Here is a 13914-nt window from a genome sequence, read left to right as displayed (position 1 = left end):
TTATCCCTCGTCCTAAGGTCTGCAAAGAGCTGGAAGCCACCATCGGTTTTTCTTATGAAGTGTTCACAGAGTTCACAATTGACCAGCTTGCCTAGAAGAGTGACAAGCAAGAAACATTTGTAGAAAGCCTCAAAGAGAATAGTACTGATGCACAGTCCTCCCTTCCCCCGTCTCCTTCCTCGCTGTTGCAAGTGGTTGCCAAAACACAATTAATAGCGTCAAAAACTATTTAATCGTTTTTTTTTCTTTTTATCTCTTAGGCTATGTTAACTTCACCCTGGCAAGATATTAATCGGGTCTTTTTCTCTTGGGTTTTGTTCACCTCAGCGAGCAAGTTGGCAAAGTATTTAGTGTTGTTATATCAACGATTGATTTTGTTGTTATATAAACGATCAATATTGCTCTACCTTTAGTTTTAAGATACAGCCCTAGCAATCCGGCCTTGCTTTTTCCACCTTTTTGCCACCACTCCCCCTTTCACAAAGGGATTCTCCTTCATGGCATTACCTATGGAGATGGAGGTTCTACCTATGGAGGAGGATGTTGTCAAGTTCTCACAGATGTTAAGAGATACACAAGGAGAGAGAGCTTGAGATCTTGCCAAAGCACACACCCACATACACACAAGGATGGAGGCAAAGAGATTGCTCTTCTTCTTCTTCACTAATTACAGATAAGAGGTCTAAAAAACATACAGGAAAAATACAACATAAAGTGAAAACTACTACAATGGTCTAGTGTAAACCTCTAATGAGTGAGATGAGTAAATAAGTCTGACATCACTCCTGTAGGTAGACCATCTCGATGTAGTATAGTTGTAGTATCACTGGCGAAGATATGTGTATCCATCACGGTGCACGAGTGATGATGTTTGTCAGTGGTAGTCATCCAAGAGACGTACATGTTGAGCTTGACATCTCAACACTCTCCCTCAAGCTCAATGCCATCTCTCGTATGCCAAGCATCACTCAAAATCACCATAGATTCTCCAGTCAAAGGGCCTTTGTGAAGATGTTGGCAACTTGCTCGTTTGTCACCACGTACTCAAGGTCGATGCTGTCTGTTAAGACCCTCTCTGTGATGAAGTGGTAGTGTACCTCGATGTGCTTCGTCTTGGCATGAAACACTCGGTTTTGTGCCAATTGTAAGATGTTAAGATTGTCATAGTAGATGACAACCAGGCTTTGTACCTGTACTCAAAATTTTTGAAGTAGCAAGCCCAACCATGCAACCTCACAAGCCGCCACTGCAGCACCCCTGTACTCTACCTCTGTACTCAAAAGAGCAACTGTAGGTTGCTTCTTGCTGCTCCATGTGATAGAAGTACTCTCAAGTGAGAACATAAATCCAGTGGTAGTCTGCAATTGGTGCATGGAAGACATTTGTGTTCTCCTCAGCAGCCAGCAGTAGCTGCTAAGCAGGAAGGGAGTTTGGAGTTTGAAGAAAGGAGCTCCAAAGAGCCGACTACCCATCCTATACACAGAAAACATAGAACCCCTTCTACTTCTCCATCTCCCTGCAAAAGGGCAAAGTTATCTTCATCTCAAGGTTCCCCAATGTCCCATTTTAGGCAGGCAGTCAAGGTGGAGAAGCATGACTCAGGTACTCTCTCTCTCTCTCTCTCTCTCTCTCTCTCTCTCTCTCTCTCTCTCTCTCTCTCTCTCTCTCTCTCTCTCTCTCTCTCTCTCTCTCTCTCGTGCAGGTTCTCTATGTTTTCACTTCTACCACAAGAAGCTTCATGCAATACAATTGAGCACATTTCCATGCAATATAGTGGAGCACATTTCCATGCAATACATTTGAGCAATACAGTTGAGCACAATTCCATTTGAGCAATACAGTTGAGCACATTTCCATGCAATACAATTAGCACATTTCCCTTTGTTGGATACAATACACTTGAGCACGTTTCCCTTTGATGTGTGCATGCCGATGGAAAGCTCCAAAGGTCATGATCCCCATGCAGGACAAATTTTGTACAACTTTGAAAGAGTTCAATACTGCTTATGGCCTTTCCATGGAGGGTTTAGATCCCAAAATGGTTAGGTGGGAGCAGGTCGTTCATCCCAAATGGTTCAGTGTGTTCAAACAAACAAAGGATCCTAGACAGTACCGCATCAAATGCAGTACCATCCGCATCAAAATGGATGAGTTGATGATGAAACTGCACTACAGTGTATACTAGAAGGCCCCAACCAACATGGAAATTTCCTCTGCATTTGCAAAGGGTTTTGTGAAAGAATTCAGTCCTATCGTGATTGCAAGGGGGGCAGCCATTAGGTTCAATTGGGCCGAGTTTGCGATACAGTACTTGCAGGATATTCGAGAGAAGGGCTATTATGAGGGCCATGTTAACAAGTGGAGAATACGCAATCTTCAGCTTCTAGCTTTAAAAATTGAGGATGAGTCTGCTGACATCTGTGAGAAGAACATGGCATTGGTAGGAAAGAGTACTGCCAAATCTACCAAGGCCACACTTTTGCCTCATCAAGATAGTCGACAGGAGATGGAAGCTTCTTCATTTTGTGTGTTGGAGGAATGGCAGTGCATGAAGGCAGTTGTCCTTCATATGAAAACACAGCTACAGTATGATAAACAGAATCTAAAAAATGTGCAAAAGGCCTTGGAACTTGCTAGGGCTTTGAATGCAAAAAATGTGAAGGTCAATCCTATTATCACGGCCATGAGAAAGAGGTTGCAAGCAGCTGAGATGGAGTTGCAGGCTCTATTGCAAATCAATGATGCAGATGCCCGGCGAAAGATGGAGCTTGAAATCATAATAGAGACAACCAAAGACACCATAAAGGCTATGGGGTTTCCTCCTGGTGAAGATGGCCCCCTAGATAGTGACATAGAAATAACCTGTAAACTGGTAAGTGTCCATAAGTTTCATCTCTTCACTTTATATTTGGTACATGTTCTCAGCTAACTCATGTACTTGCCATGCTCTTTTTGTCTTGGTTTTGTAGGTTGAGGTGGACTTGCAAAATCCAAGGTGCAGAAATCTGAAAGCCAATTGAACTTTTGATGCACATGCAGTCCAAGCTGCAAGGCTTGTTTCTCCAGACTACCCTAACTAATCTAGCCTTTGCTAGTTTTATGAAGGATAGAGAGGTGCAAGAGAGCATCGGAACAAACATGTGTATTGGTTGTGGTCCTACCCCTTGAGGTCCTACCATTCCTTGCAATGGTCAAGCTCCCTTGTGAGCATAACTATCACCTTCTCTGCTTTGCTGCTACATGCTCCCTTCGGACCACCTGTGTTGCTCCCTCCTGCAAAAGAAGCATACCTACCGCATGGTTGTGCAACCTTGCAACACAACATCCAATCACACCAGAGATTGGTAAGAAACCATCCTTGAATGTATGCTTGCTAGCTAGCATACAAAACATATAGTCTGCAAGCTTGATCATATTGGGAATAAAAGGTGTGCTAATTAGCATAATGAATATGCTAATTAGCATGCCAAATATGCTAGTTGTCATACTATATATGCTAGTTAGCATATACAGTATGACAGTTAGCATATTGGATATGCTAATTAGCATATCCAGTATGCTAGTAAGCATATTGGGTATTCTTATTAGCATACCGGAGTTAGCATATTGAATGCTATTAGCATATCCAGTATGCTAGTTAGCATATTGGATTGATAGTTGGAATGCTAATTAGCATATGGATATGCTAGTTAGCATACTTTATATGCTATTAATCATGTTGGATATGCTAATTACCAATATTTATATGCTAGTAAGCATTTTGGAGCATATTGGATTAGCTTAGAGATTATAAGGTTTTCTAGTTAGCATACTAGTATGCTAGTTAACATATTGGATATGCTTATTAGCATACCGGATATGCAAGCTAGAATGATAGTTAGCATACAGGATATGATAATCAGCATATCCAATATGCTAGTTAGCATAAAAGATATGCAAATTAGCATATCCAGTATACTAGTTAGCATACTAGATATGCTAGTAGGCTGACTTGATTAGTGTATCCAGTATGCTAACTAGCACACTAGATATGCTAGTTAGATGAGTGGATGCTAATTAGCATATCCAGTATGCTAGTAAGCATATTGGGTATGCTTATTAACATACCACAGTTAGCATATTGAATGCTAATTAGCATATCCAATATGCTAGTTAGCATATTGGATTGCTAGTTAGAATTCTAATTAGCATACTGAATATGCTAGTTAGCATACTTGATATGCTATTAAGAAAGTTGGATATGCTAATTACCAATATTTATATGCTAGTAAGCATTTTGGAGCATATTGGATTAGCTTAGAGATTATAAGTTTTTCTAGTTAGCATACTAGGTAGGCTAGTTAACATATTGGATATGCTAATTAGCATATCGGATATGCAAGATGGAATGATAGTTAGCATACAGGATATGCTAATTAGCATGTCCAGTATGCTAGTTGGATATGCTAATTAGCATACTTGATATGCTATTAAGCATGTTGGATATGCTAATTAGCATATGTTGTCCTCTAGCAAGCACACAGAAGCTTGTGGGTACACTTGACTTGCTTAGAGATTATAAGGTTTACTACTTAGCATACCTAGTATGCTTGTTAGCATACTTGATATTCTAGTTAACATATATGATTATGCTAGCTAATATACATGGGAATGCTAATTGGCATACTGGCCTAGATGCACACATAGTCAGCATATCAAACATACTATGTAGAATACATGACATGCTTGTAAACGGTGTAATCAAGGATTTTTTTGTTGCAGGCCTCTCAAAGCCCCTGCATGATGTGGGTAGTGTGCATGACACCAAAGGTAAGGGAAAGGCTACAACTGAGAACCCTTTGAATGCCATGCCTGCTGCAACTAACACAGTAAAATCTTTTTAGCAGACAATGGCAGTGCTAGTGTCAGTGCCTCAAGGGAAACATTAAAGGCTAACAGCATAGAGGACCCGCAGGAAGTTGGTGATTACATGCCTGCTGCAACTAACACAGTAAAAACTTCTCAAGAGGCAATGGCTAGTGCTAGTGCCAGTGTCTCAGGGGAAACATTGAAGACTAACAGCGTAGAGAACCCACAGGAAGCTGGTGATAACATGCCTGCTGCAACTGAAACAGTAAAAACTTCTCTCAGCAGACAATGGCAGTGCTAGTGCCAGTGCCTCAGGGGAATCTTTGAAGACTAATAGCATAGAGGACCTGCAGGAAGTTGGTGATAATAGCCCTCTCGAGGGTTTTTTGCAAAAGGCTAAGGCAAAGAGAAAAGTGGGCCTTAAAGAGGTACCTGAAGAAACTGCAAGCAATGGATGTGGTTCTGCAAAGAAGATGGAGGACAAAGCTGAAAGCACCAAAGGTGAAAAGAAAGTCACCCGCTCAAGAGCTTGCAAAAAACTATGTCAATGACCTTTCCTTAGATTCTGTATTGTAAGCAGGCAATTGTCACTGTTCAGTTGTTGGCCTTTACTTAGTGTTCCCATACATGTGCCCTTCATTCTTATGGCTATGCCATTTTGAAAAACTAATGCCTCTTTTGGCTGACATTGTAACTTTTTTTATTTTCCTGGTGAAAATGTATGTGTAATATAATGTTGATTAAAGTCCATTATAATTTTCTACCAATCCATGAACTTCTTTGCTTTGTATCGTTTTTCTTTACAGAGGAAGAGAAACTGGCATTAATTTCTTTGCCTGATGTAAATGCGGCCATGCAATGGTAGAAAGTTTCAAAAAGGCGAGCCTACAAAGCCATGCAAATAAGGAGACAAAAATTGAAGATTGAAAAGCGGCTCAAATGATATTCATAGCATGCCCGTAGAATCTTTTAGCACCTAAATTATGTTCACCCATCTGGGGAGGTTATATATGCTAAATGGTATCCTTCTCCAAACCCAATATGGGTGCCTCAGCGACTCTGTGATGAAAAAAGGGCTCTTTTACTAGATCTCAATGGTCTTTTGGTAAGGGTGGTAGAGACTCGCTTTGGCGAAAAGCCCCCTGCATATGCAGATGAAATGATAAAATACAATGTAGAGGGCCAGCATGTGTTCTATCGCAAGGACAGTCACAAGTTTTTGGACTGGTGTCTTCAGTTCTTCACTGTGTATATTTGAAGCACAAGCATGCAACATAAAGTCATGACTATTTGCAAGGCTGCTTTTAAATTGTAGGTGCCAAGGATTGCCGTATTCTTGCGTAAGAGCAGTGCAAGAGGCAACCTTGGCAGATCTTTAATAAACCTATGTTTATGAAAGATTTGGCAGTGTTTTGGAAATACGCTCCGGTGTACAATGCCCAAAACACGCTTCTAATTGATGATAGTCTCTAAAAAGTGTCTTAGAACCCAGCACAAGCTTGGCTCATTGCTCCGAAGCTAGAGGACCAGAGTGCTGAGCAGAGAGAACAGCTTCTTATAAAAACTATGAAAGACTGGCTTTTTCTTTGGCTACAGTCAAATAATTGGGCAGCATATGTGGCTGACAATACCTTTGATATAGGCTTTGATAACTTCTCTAATGAAGTCCTCAAACAGTTGGTAAAGGCAAATAGAAGGCACATGCAAATGGAGCAGCAAATGGAAGTTGACCTAGCATACGAGAGAGAGGAGAAAGTTAGGCTAGAGAGGGAAAGAAAAGAAAAGAGGTAGCAGAGTGGCGACCTAGAAGATGAGAGACAGGAAAAAGCAGAAGAAAAGGAGAAAGCAAAGAAAAAGGAGGCAACAAAAAAGCACAGTCTATACATACGCCCTGTGAGGAGGCCTAAAGATTTTTAGGGGGTGTGACTCTCATTGTAAAATTAAACCCTATGTTATGTTATTTGATGCTGGAAATTAATGATGAGATAATCTTTTCAACAATTGCCTCCTACTATTCCATTTTTATGTGTTACAGAATTATGTATTGGGTTTTTTGTTAAGTAGCACACACTATAAAGTGGCAAGTAAGTATACAGTTAGCATATAATGTGGTAGTTAGCATACACTATATGTTATTTACAATATTCCTTTTTGAAAACCAACATCTTGTATGGCTATAAACCCCCTGTAAAATCAAACATTTTGAGATGATAAAAACTGGCTCAAAGTATGCCCCTCTACATTCTCTTCTACTTGCTTCTCTACCTTCTCCTCCTCTATGGTCTTTTGCTCATCCCCTTTTCTCTTTTTTATTGTTCTCCTTGTTCTTGCTCGTAGGAAGTGAGGAAGAGGAGCATGTATTCTTATGCATATTTCTATCTGTATTGCCCATTGTAAATGTGGATAGGTGATTTTTGGAAACTTGCTTGAGCTATTTATACTGTCATAAAGCAAGGGCATGAGAAGGTTGTGGCATGATAGCACTTTCTTTGTTTTAATATACAAAAACCATACAATATTATGGGCATGACATTGGAACACCTTTTTTCTATCCAACCACAAAAAATACTTACAAAATGGAAACCAATAAGATGAAACATTTGCACCAAACAAGTTATTGTCATTGATATCAAAATATTTTGTACAAAATACCTATTGTCGGGAACAATTGATACAAACTACCAACAACACTAGCAATAGTGTAGGATTCTAACTAAGAAGTAAGCTTTAGCTTAGCAGTAGATAGGTAATCCCTTCTGACACTTCTTGCCATAGAAATTTCTTTCAATAGTGATCAAGACCTGCAAGATATATTATTAAAAAAAGAAAAGTAAGACTATATCTCATAGGAGAATATAATGGTAGAAATAAAGACATCATTATCTACACACCTTTCTATTTATCTCAAAAGCAAAAACTAAAGAAAAATTGTTTGTGCATTGTGTAGATCTTGCCTCATTTGGTGAAATGTGCATATGGATCTTATCTTCCAGGTGCTCATTTGGTCAATGTTCATCAACATATCAATGTCTTGGAATATAGAAATCCTTTCTTTGTCTACAGACCCATGAGTTCTCTCTTTGTAAAGCTCCTCCCCAATGGAGCCATACTAGACACCCAAAATGTCCATGGCAAACTCCATTACTGCCATTCATATATTCTTTAAAGATAGAGATGTGTAAGAAGCATAGTAGCACAAAACAAGAAAAAAATATATAACAATTATAGGAGCGAAGTACCAAAAACAATCCAAAGCAAAGTGGAAGTCTATGCAGAGAAAGATTGGAGCTCCCGCGATAAAGATGAAGCCCCTTTGTGCATGTAGACATGCTTCAAACTTCCTTTAGTGTCTTCTTGGCTTCAAAAAGCCTAAAATTTTTTCCTCTTTCTTTCCAATATGACAAGAATTGGTATTTTGAGGAATGTTTTCTTCTCCTGCTCTACTGCATTATAATCTAGATACCCTTCCCTATGGATATTGGGATCCACTATTTGTACTCGTTTAATGTGGCATATGTGATAATGCTTTCAATGGATATGCTAGGGTCTTTAGACCAGGTGGATTCCATTGCTTGAGGAAGATGACACACAGAAGATGAAGGTGAAGAAAGGATAAAAGGAAGAGGAGGGAGAAGAAGGCGGTGGAATGAGGAGAGCGGTGGGAATAGGAGGAAAAAGAATTCCATGAGATGATTCAAAAGAGAGGTGGGAATATGAGGGGAAAAAAAGCCGTGAGAAGATTCAAAAACACTTTTTGATCAATGAAAGAGACCTTTTTTTTAAAAAAAAGAGCACATAATGGAAAGTTACCTTAGATTTTCTTTCTTTTCTAAAAAATCTTTTTAGAAATTCAAAAGCAACTTTTAAAATGAAGGTACCGTATCAGAAGCTCTCTTCTCATTGGCCTAGAGCACTCACTCTCTCTAAATGTTAAAATGAAAAAAAGAGACCTCAAACTTGTCATAATGGTAACAATTGTAAGTATCTCTTCACCCATGCCCCTAGTTCTTGATGTGAATGTTAAGATTATGGTTTTTGTTTCCATACAAACCTCAAGCACTCGCTCCAATAGGATATCAAAATAGTACTTGTAAGCACATGCGCGCTCGTGTGCGTGTGCACATGATCGCATTTGTGTATTGATTGGATTCTCATTAGAGAGGATCAGTAGATTGTTCTCTCTCTCTCTCTCTCTCTCTCTCTCTCTCTCTCTCTCTCTCTCTCTCTCTCTCTCTCTGGGACACCCCTTTGAGCTCTTCACATGCACATCTACTTTATTATACATAAAATAACGACAAAATTCTCTAAATTTTGACCCAATAAATTATTCAAGGTCAAAAATATTGTGAAAGGTTGCTTTGCTTCTATCTAATTATTTTCACTTGGCAAATATAAACCAAAGGCAAAATAACAACCAAATTTTGTCAGTTCTTAACTCATTATTCTAGGTCAAGCCTCCTCGCGAAGGTCACTTTGCTTCTATCTAACTCTTTTCACTCGTCAAATGATGTATGGGTACCATGGCTCAGCCTGAGCATGGCCTATGAGTTGTAATTCTTTTTGAGATGTTGGTAATATAAGTTCAACTCACACTATGTGAGTATTGCCAATATATATATATATATATATATATATATATATATCAAGTCAGAAAATTACATAATCTTACGTTTGTATAGCACAATAGCATCGGTAGGTAATCACATATTTTCCTTTATAAACACATCAAAAAAATTGTGCATCATTATGCACATGAGCATGATGAATGTGTATGAGGTGATTTTTTTTTTTTTTTTGGGGGGGGGGGGGGGGGGGGGGGGGAGGGGGGGGTTGTTGTTTGTCATCATCCATCACTCACAATATTGTAAACATAGTACGTGAGTTCAATGGAAGGAGAGTAGCTAGCCCGATTTTTCAACCATTATTAACATAGAGAAGGATACCCATCAAAGGGGATATACAGACATTGAATTTGGAAGGGGCATGTTATATTCATGAAAAACATGGGATATTCTAAGTACGCCTTAGAAGGGTACCAATCAAAGGGGTATTCTAAGTATGCCTTGGCAGGGTACAAATCAAAGGGGATATTTTACACATTGAATTAGAAAATATTACACACGTTAAATAAAAGAGACATTCTCAAATAAATATTGACTAAAATGAATTTATAGAATGCAAGAAAAGTCAAGCCATGTGAAGAGAAGTGTGAAATAAAAAGACCTCATCAATATGTGTGTATCAATAGAATTTATTAAAATTATGCAAGGTGAAGCTTCAGTTTAACATTCTAAAACAATAGAATGCAAGAAAAGTAAAGACGTGTAAGACATGTTTGGATGTAAAATGAAAGGTGAAATAAAGAGATCCATTTACTATTTTAACATTGAAATAGCATTTAAGGTAACTCTCATCATCGTTGAAAACATAAGGCTTTTTTAATAAAGCGAAAAAAACATAATGAAAGCTTGCTAATGAGGTGGTTCAGACATAGCTAAATTTGACATATACAAAGAAGTGGATGGGATCTACGGTGGGATGTTTAAGCATTGTAGATCTCACACAAAGTAAACTAAAAAAAATGAGAACTCGGGTACCTAAGTTTACTACGCCTCCTTTGCGTCTCCTCTATCTACGTTGCTCATGCATGTTGTTCATGGAATGTAGACGTGTCTCTCAATTTTTAAGGTCCAAACATATCGCAATGGAGGGAAGTAAACTTTGGTATTCAAGTTGACTTTTATAGCCAATGAGAGCCCATTGATCCCATCTCTCATACCAATGTGAGATATAGTTGAGGGTGGTTCCTCATATATGTGTGTGTGTGTGTGTTTGTGTGTCTGTGTGTGTATGTATGTATATATGAATATATACATGTGTGTGTCCGCACAGGTGAATGAAGACTCACATTAGCAATTATGTTCGTGCATTCTTTGTAAGTTTATGGGACCTAGTAGGCATCACGATTTTTGAAAAAGAAAAGAATAGGAGAATGAAGATTGATTCTCCTTTGTCTGTGAGCGGAAGGGATGATTTGTGGAAGGCTGTGAGAAGGGGAGACGTTGGCTATGCTTCTCTTTTCACTCTCGAGGCTGGCCACGTGTAGGTCATGCACAGGACGGGATGAGCATAATCTGTGTGTGTGTGTGTGTGTGTGTGTGTGTGTGCGCGCGCGCGCGCATGCGCACGATATGGAGATAAAAGGGCGAGGCGAGGGTGTGAAGGAAGATCTAGAGAAAAGGTGGCTCGGCTTCCAAACGATGTTGTAGAGGCGAGGATATAGCAGCATGTCAAGCGCATATGCTTGGGGGCTATTGAGGGAGGGGAGGGGCTATTAGAGGCAGGCGAGGTGTAGGGGCGACGCGTAGGCAAGCAAGAAAGGGGCGAAAAAAAGGGGTGGGAAAATACGAAGGGAATCTATGGACTATTGAATTTTTTTAAGGGAGAGCCACTGGATGGGAGCAGGAGCAGGAGCCAGTGGATAGTTCATGCAATATGTATATCCAAAACGTCAAAAGTTAGCATGTTATCGTTTTAATGAGGATTTTAATAACCTAGTATACAGGAGAGGCCAATTTAAAAGAAAGTAAAAATACCCAAGGAGCGTTCCAAAAGTCAAGCTATTTTGTGGCAATGAGAGAGGCCTTGCTTTGTAAAATGCACCTTTTTCCTTCATTGTACGATGCCTCTCCCTCCCTTACATAAACTAAACCAAAGCACACAAAATTAAGCAAGTGCTATCAAACAACCTTAGAATTATACAGAGGCACGAGCCATGGGGTGGTATGTGAGAGAGACTCTAATCTTAATTTAAACAAGGGAGGTGAACAAGAGTCGTTCATTCATTCAACCCAAAGCACAGATTGTTTGGTTTTTAAGTTGCATCTACTTAACATAATATGGCCGAGGGGAGTGCCTTTTACACATGACGCAAGCTACTAGATGAAGGCTAAATTCCAAAAGAGGGAGAGAGAAAGAGAGAGGCGGCAGAAGCATACTAGTACTATAAGAAAGGGTTGCTTGCCTGATGGGGCTTTCCCAACAAGGTGCAAAAGATAGTGATAGCCTCGAGCATACATATTTAGACAACGAAAATGGAGGGCCCGCCCGCCCGCTGACATTGGTTGCTTGTTCTCTAGTGGTTGCATTTAGGACACGTGGATTGCAGAGTGTAATCTTTCAAAGCCAAGACAACAGGTATTTACAAAGGTCATTCACTGAAGAGAAGGTAAAGAGGGAAGAAGAGGATATACGAATGCATATGCATATATGACTACTCTTGTGTGTCTCTCTACACATGAGGCAAGCACACAAGTGTATTATGAATGGAATTGGAGAGAGAGGGAGGAGGGCTACATAAGGACATATAGTAGAAATTAGAGTCATTCTGCTTATGAACACCTTTATATGCTGCTGCTGATGATGATGATGAAGTCCTCAATGCACTGGCCATTACTACCTGTAGGCTGCCTGCTGATGAATTGCCGCTCTTCATCATAGTGCTTCTCTTAACATTACGGCCTGTCTCCTCCGCATCGTCTGCATTCTTGACAAGTAGCTCCACCTCAGCTCTCATCATATGTTGCATATTACCTCTTGCTGCTGCCCCCCATACCACTGACATCAATAGGGGAAGCAAGCCCTCAAAGCTCTCCATATTCCCCTCACTCACTCACTTGCTGTGATTCTAAATGTGTGTGTGTGTGTGTGTGTGTGTGTGTGTGTGTGTGTGTGAGAGAGAGAGAGAGAGAGAGAGAGAGGAGAGGACAGGAGAAGAGTACCCAACCCACCACGCCAAAATTTATTTCTACGTGTGTGTGTGTGTGTGTGTGTGTGTGTGTGTCGCGCCCACCTTCCTTTACTTGCATTTATTAATTGTTTCTTCACACATCCTTCCTTGGAGGACTGGGTCTCTTTCTTCATCTAAACAAGGACACTTCAACTCACTCACGCAATCACCTTTGCCAATCAACAAATATAACATGCCTTCAGCCTTATTGTTTTAGGCTCCTTTGCAAGCAAGGTGCGCCTTGACATAGAAACTTCTATAACCATTCTTGGTTTCGGTCGTCTTTATTTTGTTGTTTCTGAATAGGCCACATCAATGTTTGCAAAAATCCCGCATGTAGTGTATTTTTAACTACCTAAAATTGCAAAATCCGGGCTACATTCTGCGCTTGCCTTGAAGAAAACCGGCAAAATTTTACAAGTTTCAGTTTCCAAATTCTGGCAAATGCTTCAAATTTTCAACAAAAACACCGAGAAAGTTTTGATCATGCCCTTTTTTTTCGTTGGTTAGGAAAAAATGTTTCTAGCAAACCCTAGGGGTTACATACATGCTCATAGTGTTGAGTCTCTCTCTCACACACACTTGCGCGTGCGCACACAGACAACGGTTTCATACATGCTCATAGATTTAAATCTCTCTCACACACTTACACTTGTCCATACACACACACACACACACACACACACACACACACAACGGTTACATAAGGAAAGAGGTGGGGATTGAACTCTACACGCGCCCATGTAGCCAACCCCACTTTGTTTGCTAGGTAGCCACCATCCTCAAAGAGATAAAATGGAACTATCAAAGCATCTTGTAAATGAAACCCACATGAAAATGTAGGTGAAAGGTCGCTTTGCTTCAAAGGGATTATTTTCACTCCTACTACCTTGTTGTTGTGAGCACATCAACACCTAAAATAAAGATTCTTTTCTATCTAGTCCCTATAGGAGAAGAACCTTTTTCATGCTACCAAATGCAACTCACTTTGTTCTTTCTTGCATTGTTTAAGTCATTGCTTCATGAGCAATCACTTAAAGCATCAATAAACAAACAAGAAGCTTCTCTTTCTATTTCTTTTCCACAAGACTTATTCTTTATTGTATACCTCGTGTGTGGACTAGGCAACCTCTCATCGACGGTTCCAAGTTCCAACATCCAATTCTTAAAACATTTTCTCTTTACAATTTTTACTCAACTCCTCACTGGCTTTTGAACGTCCTTATCACATCAAGGTTGTAATTTAACATCCCAATTGCATGATGTTATACTTTAAA

The 13914-nt window shown here is 39.8% G+C and overlaps 1 protein-coding gene across 2 annotated transcripts; it reads right to left on the bottom strand.

The window, feature by feature from the left end:
* Nucleotides 1–7447: 7447 nt before the first annotated feature.
* LOC147459434 (uncharacterized) lies at nt 7448–13221 on the bottom strand. Of its 2 annotated transcripts, none has more exons than XM_086510713.1 (2): nt 12308–13221; nt 7448–7649 (listed from the first exon to the last, which is right to left on the bottom strand). In XM_086510713.1, exons 1-2 carry the CDS (start codon nt 12503–12505, stop codon nt 7581–7583), a joined length of 267 nt encoding a protein of 88 aa, XP_086366839.1. In that variant the 5' UTR covers nt 12506–13221; the 3' UTR covers nt 7448–7580. The 2 variants fall into 2 exon arrangements, with proteins under 2 accessions (XP_086366839.1, XP_086366838.1); XM_086510712.1 differs by having other exon boundaries at nt 12250–13193.
* Between the last annotated feature and the right edge of the window lie 693 nt (nt 13222–13914).

Source organism: Adiantum capillus-veneris, chromosome 4 (genome assembly GCF_014529385.1).
Source record: "Adiantum capillus-veneris isolate H3 chromosome 4, ASM1452938v2, whole genome shotgun sequence".
Taxonomy (NCBI): Eukaryota; Viridiplantae; Streptophyta; class Polypodiopsida; order Polypodiales; family Pteridaceae; genus Adiantum; species Adiantum capillus-veneris.
The sequence above is the reverse complement of the archived record's forward strand: the minus strand, read 5'-3'. Positions and strand labels throughout refer to the sequence as shown.